The following is a 13,947-nucleotide window of genomic DNA, read 5'->3' as shown; positions in this document are numbered from 1 at the left end:
TCTAATATCGCTCAGAGTTCAAACATCATATGTGTAGATTGTAGATAATCATTGTTGCAGTATTACTCACACTTTATTATGTGTATTTGCCTTGTATTTAGCAGATTCCTCCCTCGTATCGAGTAGACTATCAACGATATCGATGTGCGATATTCCGTTATTTAGTATAGTCTTTATATTCTTTAAGTAGATTATTCAAAACTGCAAATGTTTGTGATGTAAATTCGATAATAATAGAATTTCTCTTCAGATCCTGACGATTGTGCACAATGCGTGGGAATACTTGAGGAATTGGAGAATATTGATGACGATTGCGACAGACACGGCATAACATTTATAAAAACTCAAGTAAGTAAAAATATTAAGAATATTAGAATAGCATTTTTTATTTTGTATTTTTGAATTAGTTATATTTGATTGAGAAATTAATATCTATTTCAATTTAAGCTGGTATGGCTTTTAATAATTATATTTAATAATTTTCTAATTATCAATTCAAATAATTATCTTTTGACACAACAAATATATATAACAATTTTATATTAAAAAGAAAACAAATGCAAAAAATGCAATATTTAAAAAGTCTAAAAATTTTTTGTTTTTATAGGATTTCAAAGTCGCTGAAGATTATGGAGTGACAGATTTACCAGCATTAGTTTATTTCGAGAATCAAATACCGAATATGTTTGAAGGTTTGCAGTTTTGATGATTAATTTCGACCAATAAAAATTTTATTCACAATTATTTGTCCATAGGCGATGTCTCTGTCGAAGAAGAGGTGTTGCAATGGCTGATCACTCAAAGAACGGAAGATCGGATTGAATTAATCACACGAGCAATGCTAGAAACGTCTGTCGAAGAGACTCAGTATTTAGCGGTTTACTTCAGTAAGTTATTTACTATCGAATATCAAAAAGTAATAAAATATGAGGTATAGTAATTACTATTTCAATGTCTTTATTGTAGCCAAGCAAAATTGTCATATATGCGATGAAATTCTGGAGGGCTTAGAAAAAATCGACGACGAATGCGACGTATTTGGGATTCATATGGTGAAAATTCAGGATACACAGTTGGCAAAGCGTTATTCGATCAAGACATTCCCGGCTCTCGTTTATTTTAGAAACGGCAACCCTCTTCTCTTTGAAGGTTCCACTACCTATCGAATATAACTTGTCATTCTTAATTATATTTTTATTTTTTTAATAATACAAAATAAGATTGTCTACAAATAATTATTTTATTATTATATGTATGTATAGGGGATCTCCAAAACGAAGAATCCGTTCTCGAGTGGCTGATCGACGATGACAATCGCGAACTAGCCGATGAGATAGAATCTGTCAACGATAGAATGCTAGAAAGACTTCTCGATGAATCTCCTTTCCTAGCCGTTTTCTTTTGTATGTTACAAATAATTGATCTTGCGACACAAAACTCTATATTTTGCTAAGCTTTTTCTCAATCAAAGATTATTTTATTTTAATTACTTTAAAGTAAAAAATCAATTTAAAATTTATTGAAAGATATGATTTATCGTCTATTGATTTTTAAAAAGTTTAATTTTAAAAAGTTCTTTGTTTTTTAATAAAGAAAATATGGACTTAAAATTAATTCAAGAATCTGCAATTCAAAAAAAATGCATTTAATTACAAATTTCTGTAGACCTTAATATATGCACATTGTTCATTTTCTAGATGACGAAGATTGTCCAGATTGTGACGAAATTATGGAAGCACTAGAGAAAATCGATGGTGAAGCTGATCTTTTTGGTATCGACTTTGTTAAAATTTCCAGTTCAGAAGCTGCTGAAAAATATGGCATTCTCAACGTTCCGTCCCTCGTATACTTTCGAAAGAAAACACCACTCGTATATGATGGTGATCTCACGCAAGAAGATAAGATCCTACAATGGCTTACTTCTCAAGATGTGTTTGAGATTAAGAATGAGATCGAGGAAGTTAACAGGAAGATGCTAGACAAATTATTAGATGAGAATGAATTTCTCGCGGTCTTCTTTTGTGAGAAAATAAATTACAAAAATATATACTGTGTGACATTATTATATGCGACAATTATATCTATCATTTTCAGATGAACATGAGAGTCAGGAAAGCGAGGAGGTGAACGAGAAACTGGAAGAAATCGACGGTGAAACCGACAATTTAGATATCACATTTGTCAAAATGGCAGATCCCAGATACGCTAGGAAATGGGGAGTTACCAAGCTTCCCGCAATCGTTTATTTCCGCAAACGATTCCCTAGTATTTACAGAGGTAAAATACTTTTCAAAGATACACCGTAAAAAAATAGCTTATTATACCATATTTGAGATCGCTTTTCTTCAATCGCACTTCAATTGTTCTGCAGGTGATTTGCATAAAGAGCTGGACGTTCTCGAATGGCTACGTAAGAACAGGTATCGACAACCGGAACTAAACATCTACATGTACATGCTGATTGCCATTGCCATCCTTTTCCTCATGTACACCGGTTTCCTCCTATCGTGTTTCCGTTCGGAACCGACCGCGCCCGTCGTGCATCCCAAGCAGGCGTGAATGCACGAAATTATGGAAGTGACAAACAAAGTAAAAGACAAAACTTGTGAATTCTCGCGCTTGTTTGTATTGCCCGATATTCTCAATATTCTTTTTGATTCCCGTACACGATTATGTGTGGATAGGTTCGTCTGGAACGAACGATTTAACAACGCTCTACGCGACAAGTAACGATGACCGTGGAAATGGAAATGGAAGCGAATGACCTGTCTGTGAGAGCTCATGGACCGCTGTCAAACGTTAAATAATAACGTTAAATATGTGTGAAAGAGAGGGAGAGAATGTGTCTATTGAACTTTATCATAGTACTTCGAGCCGAAAAAAAACTCGCACGTATGTAGCGCGAACTGTAGGTTTCGTGCCTCTTGGATATCGTACATTGCGAGTTTATCATCAGCCGAGCTGAAAAATAGTTTTAGCAAACTGACATTGATATTACTCTACATTCTTCTTCCCCCAAAAAATTCGAACGAGAGATTTGATGTTTATATATATAAAAGGTTATAATATATAATATGTAATAATATGCAATATATTAAGGAAGAAATGTAATAGAATGCTTGTTCAAACACTTGGCTTACCTAGTATCTCTAATCCCAAAGAGTTGATAATTGATTAGGAGATTTTCGTAACGCGAAAACAAAATATTCACGAATATCTACATTCACCTCTTATTTACTCTTCTTTTTCAAAGGAATATCTTTAACCTTTCCGATTGCTATTGTTATTAGTAAGATTACTATCAGATACCATTATCTTGTTAATATTATTATTATTGTTAAAATTATTGCTATTATTAATAATGTTATAAATATATTTATTACTGCTGTTATAATGCTGTTGTATAATTATAATTATAATTATAATTTTATTTTTATTGCTTTTTACTATATAATTATACATATGAATATATTGTTAATGTAATGACCAATAGGTATGACAGCGGTCTGTACAAACTATTTTAGTTTATGTATAGTAGCTCTTATAACAGACAATCCTTTAATAATTATCAATTTCTGAAATGATATAATTAGTGAAGAAAAGATTTTTATATAGTGATCTTATGAAGGGAATTGATGGTTGTCATCGTTACTATAATATAAGAAGCGCTACCTTGGACCAACTCCAAACTGTTAAAATGCCATTTCTATCTGCCAAGTGTGAATAGAATTATAATGCGAATAATGTTGTATTATATGAAAAAGCGAATCTCCTTTTAGATTGTTCGCGGGATTATAGATAGATAATAATTATATATGATATGTATTATAATTCTTTTGGATACTCTTTTGATTTTGCGCGCATAGAAATAGCCACGAAAATATATCATAAATCAATTTTTTGAAATGACGTGAAAATATATGAAACTGTTATAACCCTATTTTATATATTAATACGATCAGTTTACTATTAATTACTGGCATGAAAAATTTATTAAGATTTTTGCAACGCAAATAACTACGATCAAAAAATTAAGAACAAATTTACTGTCTCTTAATTATGTAAAAGTTTACATTGATTACACAGGGACACAAAAAATAAAAAGTTGTTTGAACAAAATACTCCACTAGATTATTTTTATGTATTTTAACGTGCTGAATACAAATACGGTGCCAGAATTACCCTATCACCCATTATTTCTTTTTTTTAATCAAAAAGATAGCCTAAAAACTTTAAAAATTGCAATAATTGTTTTGTACGCAGAAAATGATGAGTGATGTTGCAATTCTGACACCGGATTTATGTTCAGCACACCAAAATACATAAAAATAGCCTAGTGGAGTATTCTGTTCAGACAACTTTTTATTTTTTGTGTACCTGTGTATTGAAGTATTTTCTGAGAATATCGAAATAAATAACCATCACATGTAAAAAGTAATCAAATTTAAAACAATACTAAAAACATATTTTTAGCATTGTTTTAAATTTGACTACTATTTTTTACTGATTAAACAATTTTTGACAAGATTTCGTATCTTTTTCATAGATTCAAAAAATTTTTCAGAATTATATATATTAATATTAGTATGTGAACATCATACCAAAAACAATTTTATTATTAACATAAAATGCACAGATATGCCATAAAATCATGGACGCAATATATATTTTATTATACGCTAATTATATCTAGGGATCACCTAACTGTGAAAAATGGGAAATAGCCGACAATTTGAACACTATCGAATAAAAACTAATTGATAAATAATCCAGTAATGATTTAGACTAATCTAATCTAGTCTATTTTAGAACAACAAATCTTGAAAAATCTGTGAAAAATCTTATTAATCTGCACTACCATTTTGTAAGTATATGATAATAAATGTATATTTAACATTTCCACATATTTATTATTTTATTTAAAAAAAAATTGTTACTCACCAATACGCAACGAGCGAAATTATTTAGCCATGAAGCTGCAATAATACCATAACAATACACAGAGTGTTGCATGAAATATCGAATTTTTACAATACACAGAGCATTGTAAAAATTATTTTCTGCAATAGGCTGACAATTGCAGAAAATATCGAATTTTTACAATACACAAAGCATTGTAAAAATTATTTTCTGCAATAGGCTGACAATTGCAGAAAATATCGAATTTTTACAATACACAGAGTGTTGCATAAAATATCAAATTTTTACAATACACAGGGCATTGTAAAAATTATTTTCTGCAATAGGCTGACAATTGCAGAAAATATCGAATTTTTACAATACACAGAGCATTGTAAAAATTATTTTCTGCAATAGGCTGACAATTGCAGAAAATATCGAATTTTTACAATACACAAAGCATTGTAAAAATTATTTTCTGCAATAAGCTGACAATTGCAGAAAATATCGAATTTTTACAATACACGAAGCATTGTAAAAATTATTTTCTGCAATAGGCTGACAATTGCAGAAAATATCGAATTTTTACAATACACAGAGCATTGTAAAAATTATTTTCTACAATAGGCTGACAATTGCAAAAAATATCGAATTTTTACAATACATAGAGTGTTGCATAAAATATCGAATTTTTACAATACACAGAGCATTGTAAAAATTATTTTCTGCAATAGGCTGACAATTGCATAAAATATCGAATTTTTACAATACACAGAGTGTTGCAGAAAATATCGAATTTTTACAATACACAGAGTGTTGCAGAAAATATCGAATTTTTACAATACACAGAGGATTGTAAAAAATAATTTTTGCAATAGGCTGACAATTGCAGAAAATATCGAATTTTTACAATACACAGAGTGTTGCAGAAAATATCAAATTTTTACAATACACAGAGGATTGTAAAAAATAATTTTTGCAATAGGCTGACAATTGCAGAAAATATCGAATTTTTACAATACACAGAGTGTTGCAGAAAATATCGAATTTTTACAATACACAGAGTGTTGCAGAAAATATCGAATTTTTACAATACACAGAGAATTGTAAAAAATAATTTTTGCAATAGGCTAACAATTGCAGAAAATATCGAATTTTTACAATACACAGAGCATTGTAAAAATTATTTTCTGCAATAAGCTGACAATTGCAGAAAATATCGAATTTTTACAATACACAGAGCATTGTAAAAATTATTTTCTGCAATAGGCTGACAATTGCAGAAAATATCGAATTTTTTCAATACACAGAGTGTTGCAGAAAATATCGAATTTTTACAATACACAGAGCATTGTAAAAATTATTTTCTGCAATAGGCTGACAATTGCAGAAAATATCGAATTTTTACAATACACAGAGCATTGTAAAAATTATTTTCTGCAATAGGCTGACAATTGCAGAAAATATCAAATTTTTACAATACACAGAGCATTGTAAAAATTATTTTCTGCAATAGGCTGACAATTGCAGAAAATATCGAATTTTTACAATACACAAAGCATTGTAAAAATTATTTTCTGCAATAGGCTGACAATTGCAGAAAATATCGAATTTTTACAATACACAGAGTGTTGCAGAAAATATCGAATTTTTACAATACACAGAGGATTGTAAAAAATAATTTTTGCAATAGGCTGACAATTGCAGAAAATATCGAATTTTTACAATACACAGAGTGTTGTAAAAAATAATTAATGCAATAGACTGACAATTGCAGAAAATATCGAATTTTTACAATACACAGAGTGTTGTAAAAAATAATTTATGCAATAGGCTGACAATCGCAGAAAATATCGAATTTTTACAATACACAGAGTGTTGTAAAAAATAATTAATGCAATAGGCTGACAATTGCAGAAAATATCGAATTTTGACAATACACAAAGTGTTGTAAAAAACAATTAATGCAATAGGCTGACAATTGCAGAAAATATCGAATTTTTACAATACGCAGAGTGTTGCAAAAATTAATTTCTGCAATAAGCTGACGAATAAATATTATTTAAGTATTCTCTTTGAATCTCACATCGCTATTTCTAAACATTTACATGAAATGCGTTTGAGAATAAACATAATAAGTAACAACGAATCAAGATTTAGATGAAAAGTTTGTGAGATTTAAAATCATATACAACAGTATTAGATAAAATTTAATTAATTGTTTAATTAATAATTACAGTTAAATATTACAAATTGAGTGATTAATAATTAGGGATAATTAAAAATGATCAGCGATTAATCGAGAATGTCTGTGCCTTTTCAATGTTTCATCTTACATCTTAGAATGATTGATTATTCGTCTCTTATTCAAATTTCCTCTTTAACCTCTTCCTGGTTGCAAGAGATATTGCGTTTTATCGAACTTAATGCGTTAAAATCCGTAAACTTTATAAACACATTCTTTTTGTAAAAAAAACAATTTATAGACTCTCACATTACATAATTTTTGATAAAAATCTAATTCATGCAACATGCAATTAATTATTAATATACAATTTTTATCTCTCACCGACCGATGCGCAGCAGTGGAGTTATCAGCAGCAGCGTCGCTACGATGATTCTGCAACATAAAAACATAATTTTAACATAAAATTAGCGTTCAAAAAAATCAATAATTCTTAACTTTTACTCTACACATAATTTTATAATTGCTTTTTAATTAAATATCTATTAAAATAATTATGCAATTTTTAAGAGCTATATAAAAATAAAATTTTATTATATTTTACATTGAATTTTAATTCTTTAATTGATATCTTTTAATCATCGAAATAAAACTGATAAATACAAAAAAAATTAATTTTATAGAAATAAATAATAATGCTTACCGCTAAGTCGTTCCACTGATGCCCGATGCCTCTCCTAGGCCTCCTCCTCCTCTCAGAACTAAGAATCGTTAGTTAGCAATGATGATACTGTAACACACAAACATAAAATTTAAATTAAAATGGTGTTTGAAATAATCAATTTAATACAAATTAATGGTTTATAACAAAACATTTATTTAGTTATCACTGCAAACAGTACGATAATGTATATGATGTATATGAACAGTCAAATTATTATTTTTTAACAACGAATTGTTCTTATTCTGATAATATGATATTAAAAATATTCATAAATATGTATTTTATTTAAGGTATATTCATAAACAAGATATTTTTACTTGTTATATAATGTTCACTTTCGAACATTTCACAGAAAACATAGTTTTATAAAACAACTTTTTACTAATGGGGTTGATAACAAATTTTAAAAAATTAGTGAATGTTCCGACTGTACACAATAGAGATAAACATATCAGATTCTAATCAAAATATAAAATTTTGCTCTGCGACTGCATCCCTTCACACAATGATACGATAGGAAATAATCCGCCTTTCGTCAAACAATAAGACATTGGAAAATAAAAACATTTCATTGTTTCTTAAAGAACTTGCTGTAACAATCCAACAGTTTAGTGGTTCAGTTATATGATAATTTATCTTTAAACAAATCTGACATACAAAAAATTATAAAAATTTATAAGAATTTTTTTTTTGCAATTATTACATGGACTTGAACAAATTATTCTTAATTGTGATTTGAATAAAATAGTAGATCCTTTTAATGTAATTATAAAATTTAGATAAGTTTAATACAAAAAATAAAAGAGAATCTTTTTTTGAAAATACCAAGTGTTTCATTATCACAGATTATTATGTGCACTTCAACTAAAGAAAGCAGACAACAACAGAATGTATCATTTACGATAAAAAATAAAACTTGTTGTTATATTCCTATAAAAAACTATTACAAATGTTTTTAAAGCTTCCGAATGTTTTACAATAAAATTTGGTTATCAGACAGATTTAGAAATTAATCAGAATCTTATAAAAATAGGACACAAGGTTGTGTATAGAAATCGATAAAATAAACAACATTGAATATAATAATTCTACAATTACTTGTATACTTTAACGAATTTGAGATTGATAATCTACTAGAGAATCATGCAAAACTATACAAGAACTGTTGAGAATTCCCGCTAGAGTTGTCATAACTATTAAGCACGACACCTTTACTCGAGTATCGTGTTGATTTCGGAAATAAAAAATTATTTGCAAATGTTTAATCGCCAGAACTGTGTTTAAAAATGATATGAACGCATAAAACTATAACAGAAATACCGATAAATGTCGCTAGAATTGTTACAACTATTCAGCACGACACGTTCACTCGAGTGTCGTGTTGATTTCGGAGAAACAAAATTATTTACAAACGTTTAATTGCCAGAACTCTGTTTAAAAACGATATCAACGCACGAAGCTATACGAGAACTACCGAGATTTGTCGCAAAAATTGTCATAACTATCTAGCACGACACATTTTTTCGTGTGTCGTACTGATTTCGCGAATTTAAAATTGTGTTCACAATTTTAAACGCCAGAATTCTGTCTAATAATGATACCAAAGCACAGAACTATACGAGATTTATCGAGAAATGTTGCCTGAATTGTCATAACTACTCAGCACGACACTTTTATTCAGGTATCGTGTTGGTTTCGGGCTCAAAAAGTTATTTGGAAATTTTTTATCCCCAGAACTTTGTTTATTAACGATATTAAAGCACAGAACTATACAAATATTATCGATAATTTTCGCTAGAATTGTCATAAGTTTTCAGCACGTCACTTTAGATTTAAACCAATGGTATTGTTACAATTAATTTAAAGTAATTTTTCAAGAGGTTAATTTAACATATTAATTAATATTGATGGATTTTCATAGAAAAAATTATGCATAATTATTGCACCAAAAATTGCATATTTTTGTGGATGAATTTCTGCGCATTTTACAGATTTTTGTACAATGTTTTCACCTTCAGAATTTTTATGCACAATATTTAGCAGAATTATATGTAATGTTTTCTAAAATTTTTTGCATTCTAAAAAAATTACGTAAAATCCTGCAAAATTTTTTGCAGAATTATTTTGAAGGCGACAACTTTGTACAAAATTCTCTAAAAACTACAGAAATTCGTGTCCAAAAATATGCAATTTTTTGTGCAGCGATTTTTAATAATTTTTTCCTACGGATTTTTTCTGACGAAAATTAGTGGCTGTCAATTTTGGTTTATTTTAATTAAAATTGATGAATTATAACAACTCAGGCTATTCCCAATTGCTGTTTATCATGGATATAATAAGCTTAATAGTTTATATAAAAAACAGAAATGTTTTTTTAGAAAAGTTTATTTAAAAAATGAAAAGTTTTTAAACAAAAAGTTTGCACTTAAATAATCAAGTTTTAAAAGTAAACATTAGTAAGATTCTTTGCGTTGCCTTTATGTGTGTAAAATTTTTAACTCTTATCATAGCTGTATTAAATATTGGCTCGAAGTCTATTTACAAACAATGGAATGACTCTCTCAGAATTAAAGTCAAAACTACGAATAAATGAATTTTATTTACAGACTAATGAAGATTATCCCAAAAAAGTATATTTTATGTGATTTAAAAATTGGACTTGTCACAAATGTTTTTTCAGACTATATGCATTTTGGCTATTAGAAATTATGAAATGTTTGTTAAGTTTTTGTATTAAAGGCATTTACAAAACTCGTCTAATAAAAAAAATATTGATGCAATTAATAAAAACTGAAATTAATATGTAAATCAACTCGTTATAATTTGCAAGAAAATCTAGACTAATAACAAAATATGAGATGAAAAGCCGTTAAATTTAGAACTTTTTGATCCATTATGATCCATGCATGATAAAACCATATTTTTAAAAACATTATTATCTGCATTTTCTATCTTTACATTGCGCAATTCGGATAGTAATATGTAACGATTTAGTAACAAAATGTATTTAGGCAAATAAATTATTATAATATTTTGTAAAAGAATTTGGTGACTTATATAAATAAGAATTTATAAATCATAATGTTCATAATCTCATTCAGCAGAAGATGTAACAAAATTTGGTTCACTGGATAAATTTGGTTGTTTTCTATTTGAAAGCTGTATGTATAAAATTAAAATGGTGATTGAAAACATCAAATAAATCATTATCACAATTCATAAAAAGAATTAACAAATTTGCTACATATTAATGTTATTTTAATGTTATAATAAACTACGATAAAGTTATAATTAAATAAAATCTTAGTATTAGTTTATGATTTACAAAATCTTAAATTATTTTTTGCTTACTGAGATGTGTACGTTACGCTTACCAGTTATGATCTGCGATTCTATACAGCGCCGGGTCGTTCCACCTCTGTCGCGTTCTGAAAATGAGAAAAAAAATGCAATTAAGAATGGCGATAGAAATTTCTTTCCTGCCCACAGTCAACTTCGTGGACCATGATTAACATATCGAGATCTGCGTTTGAACGTGCGTATGGATGTATACGCGTTCCAGCGATTTGCCACACAAATTTAACCTAATAAGACTTACCGATTAAATACTTGGCGATAGCACTTGTTGTAGCACTTGCGGCGGCGTGTCGTTCCACATTCGTTGCGTTCTGAAAATGACAGGTAAATATGATTTAGAATGACCTGAGGCAGTTTCATTTATCGTGCGGATTAACTTCGCGCGGCAATTACACGTCGCGGAGCCGATACGCCTCGGGATTGCTACTGATTGTCACGGATTCCGCGAGTGAAATAAAGAGAGAACGCTGTTAATATGGCGAAGGGGGTACCTTTCCCGCGCGATCGACTTTGGCACGGAATTATTGTCGCATGTTAGAATTGCCCGACCGTTCCACACGTCGCGATTTATGCTACGAGTAATACGCGTTCGAATGAAACGCAGTACAAGCTAAATATGCTTCATATTTACCGATTATATGATTTGTGAAAAAGATTCGATCAGGAACTGATGTGTCCCGCGTCCCACTCCGTTCCGGAAAGAAAGTGAACCCAGCGTCCCGTTCCGTTCCGGAAGGCATGTAAACCCCTAAAACAGAGAACTGTGTTAAGTTGGCTCGAGTCAGAGATGATCATCTCTAGCGCTAACTTCACGCGTTAAGATGAGTGCTTCTGCGATATATACCGTTTTGAACTTTGCGTTTTTCACATTAAAGCTAATTATTATTAATTCATGTTTCACAAATTGTAATTACTTTTACATAAAAATAAAAAATATGCGTAAATTAAAATATGAGTCAAATCGATCTCCCACATCGATCGATAATTGATTCGATAGATTCGATATATATATTACGAAAACAATTATCATTAAATATTATATTATTAAATAAATTATTTTATTTATACATTAAATTTATATAAAGTAACAGAAAAATATTGTTTTTTTTTATTTACAATAATTTTTCCAGTCGGTTTTGGGAACATTGATTCCGTCGCGACGGAACTAACCTTCGGACGAAACTAACCTTGAAAATACTCCCCTGTTTTGATTTTACTTAGAAGGAGTTAGTTCAATATAGCAGGTTTAATTAATTAAGAAAGAATGGGATGCGAAGACGACGAAACGCATAATATCCAGTATAAAAAGAAGAAGACGAAACCTTTAAGGAAACGCGAAGCTTCTCGGTTTGAGCGAGGAAGAGAAAATGTCCAAGTTAGGATTCCACATTATTCTGTTTTTAATTAATTGTGTAGCATAAAACTTAGATTAAGAAGAAACAATTTTAGGTAGAAAGTCGAGGAAACAAAGATTATTCAGAAATTCCGTGAGAGACCGGCTGGCCGATATTGTTGGTTTGGCGCTCGGAGAAAGCGTTTTGTGTAATGTGTTGTTGTGGGTAAGACACATTTTAATATGAAAACCGGAGGAAAATATGACTATGCTGAAGAATACAAAATATAAGCTGAATGACTCGTACGACACCAGCAGTAGAACTCGATTTAATATGGAGACCAATAAACGCGACAAAGAAATGTACGTACGGCGATGTTTGCTTCTTTCTCTCTTACGTTTCTTATCGACCGATTATTTAATCGATTATTTAATCAGTCATAAGAAAATGTATTTTACTGGAATTATTAATTGTTGCATTTATATGTCTCATATTTTTATGTTACTATTTCTAATTACAGGGTCAATTATGTAGAAGAATTGTTGAAGTGCAAGAGTAAAAATAATAATGATGCAGTGAATAGTACGAATAATGATAAAGGATTGTATTGCTTGCCAGAGGAAACAGCATTGCACACAGTACTAGAGTACTAGAGTACTGCAAGTTAAGCGAGAAAATTTGAGGAGTGATTTTAGTCTAGCAGCTGGAATGTCGGGCAAATTATGTTGTAAACAAAAACTTAGTAAGACATCTTACCTGATATAATATGCACTTCTCATAAGTTGCATTTTTATTTATTTTTTATCTTTGTTCTGTCAATTAATCATTTTGGTTTTTTTTTTGTCAACTTTTTTAAGTGGCTTGGAGGAGAGCCAGCATAGCCACGATATCTCGGCCAATGGGTAGCACACAGGATATCACAAAGGTAAATTGTCTTGTTTTTAGTTTTGAATTTTTACTTTATAGAGCTTGTATTTCTATGGAATTTTTCAGTGTGTTATTCTCTTATGTTACGCACTACTAACACAATGATGCGCATAAAGATTACGTGTATTTTTTATTTCTTGCTCTTTTCATGTCGTCTAGATTTTTTCGTCCTGTGATTTATACAAAATGCCACTGAGGCAACAAAATTCTGTTTCCGGACATATGACTCGCAGGAGGTCATCTTTCAGCTCCGAATCACCGAAATTGGGGAGATCGAAAAACTAGATCGTACCGAGTCAGTAATATTATTATGTATTTACATCTCTTTATAAATATCTTGCACTAGGATTTAAAATATCTATTAATCCTTACAATACAATCATTATATGATATAATCTTCGATAATTAAATTATAAATTATAAATATAGTTATATAGTTTTTTTTTCAAAGTATATATATTTGTTCTAAAAACTTTAAAGTGTATGTTTATGAATTTTTACATTTTTTAAATTACTTTAAA

At 29.6% G+C, this 13,947-nt stretch overlaps 1 protein-coding gene and 1 long non-coding RNA gene across 4 annotated transcripts in view; both read left to right on the top strand.

Moving 5' to 3' along the window:
- LOC105836192 overlaps nucleotides 1–3,906 on the top strand; it is a 32,641-nt gene extending 28,735 nt beyond the window's left edge. For all 3 annotated transcript variants that reach the window (XM_012680054.3, XM_012680053.3, XM_012680055.3), the window contains 8 exons: nucleotides 251–348; nucleotides 608–692; nucleotides 756–887; nucleotides 967–1,149; nucleotides 1,263–1,403; nucleotides 1,698–2,021; nucleotides 2,095–2,277; nucleotides 2,372–3,906. In XM_012680054.3, coding sequence (XP_012535508.2) covers nucleotides 251–348; nucleotides 608–692; nucleotides 756–887; nucleotides 967–1,149; nucleotides 1,263–1,403; nucleotides 1,698–2,021; nucleotides 2,095–2,277; nucleotides 2,372–2,559 — 1,334 coding nt within the window. In that variant the 3' untranslated portion in view covers nucleotides 2,560–3,906. The remainder of the gene's footprint in view (nucleotides 1–250; nucleotides 349–607; nucleotides 693–755; nucleotides 888–966; nucleotides 1,150–1,262; nucleotides 1,404–1,697; nucleotides 2,022–2,094; nucleotides 2,278–2,371) is intronic.
- An 8,438-nt stretch (nucleotides 3,907–12,344) lies between these two features.
- Nucleotides 12,345–13,821, top strand: LOC118647043. The gene is made up of 5 exons (XR_004964361.1): nucleotides 12,345–12,540; nucleotides 12,615–12,861; nucleotides 13,020–13,241; nucleotides 13,357–13,424; nucleotides 13,586–13,821. It is a non-coding gene; the product is annotated as an uncharacterized LOC118647043 (long non-coding RNA).
- Nucleotides 13,822–13,947: the final 126 nt, after the last annotated feature.

This window comes from Monomorium pharaonis, chromosome 8 (genome assembly GCF_013373865.1).
Source record: "Monomorium pharaonis isolate MP-MQ-018 chromosome 8, ASM1337386v2, whole genome shotgun sequence".
Lineage (NCBI taxonomy): Eukaryota > Metazoa > Arthropoda > Insecta > Hymenoptera > Formicidae > Monomorium > Monomorium pharaonis.
The sequence above is the reverse complement of the archived record's forward strand: the minus strand, read 5'-3'. Positions and strand labels throughout refer to the sequence as shown.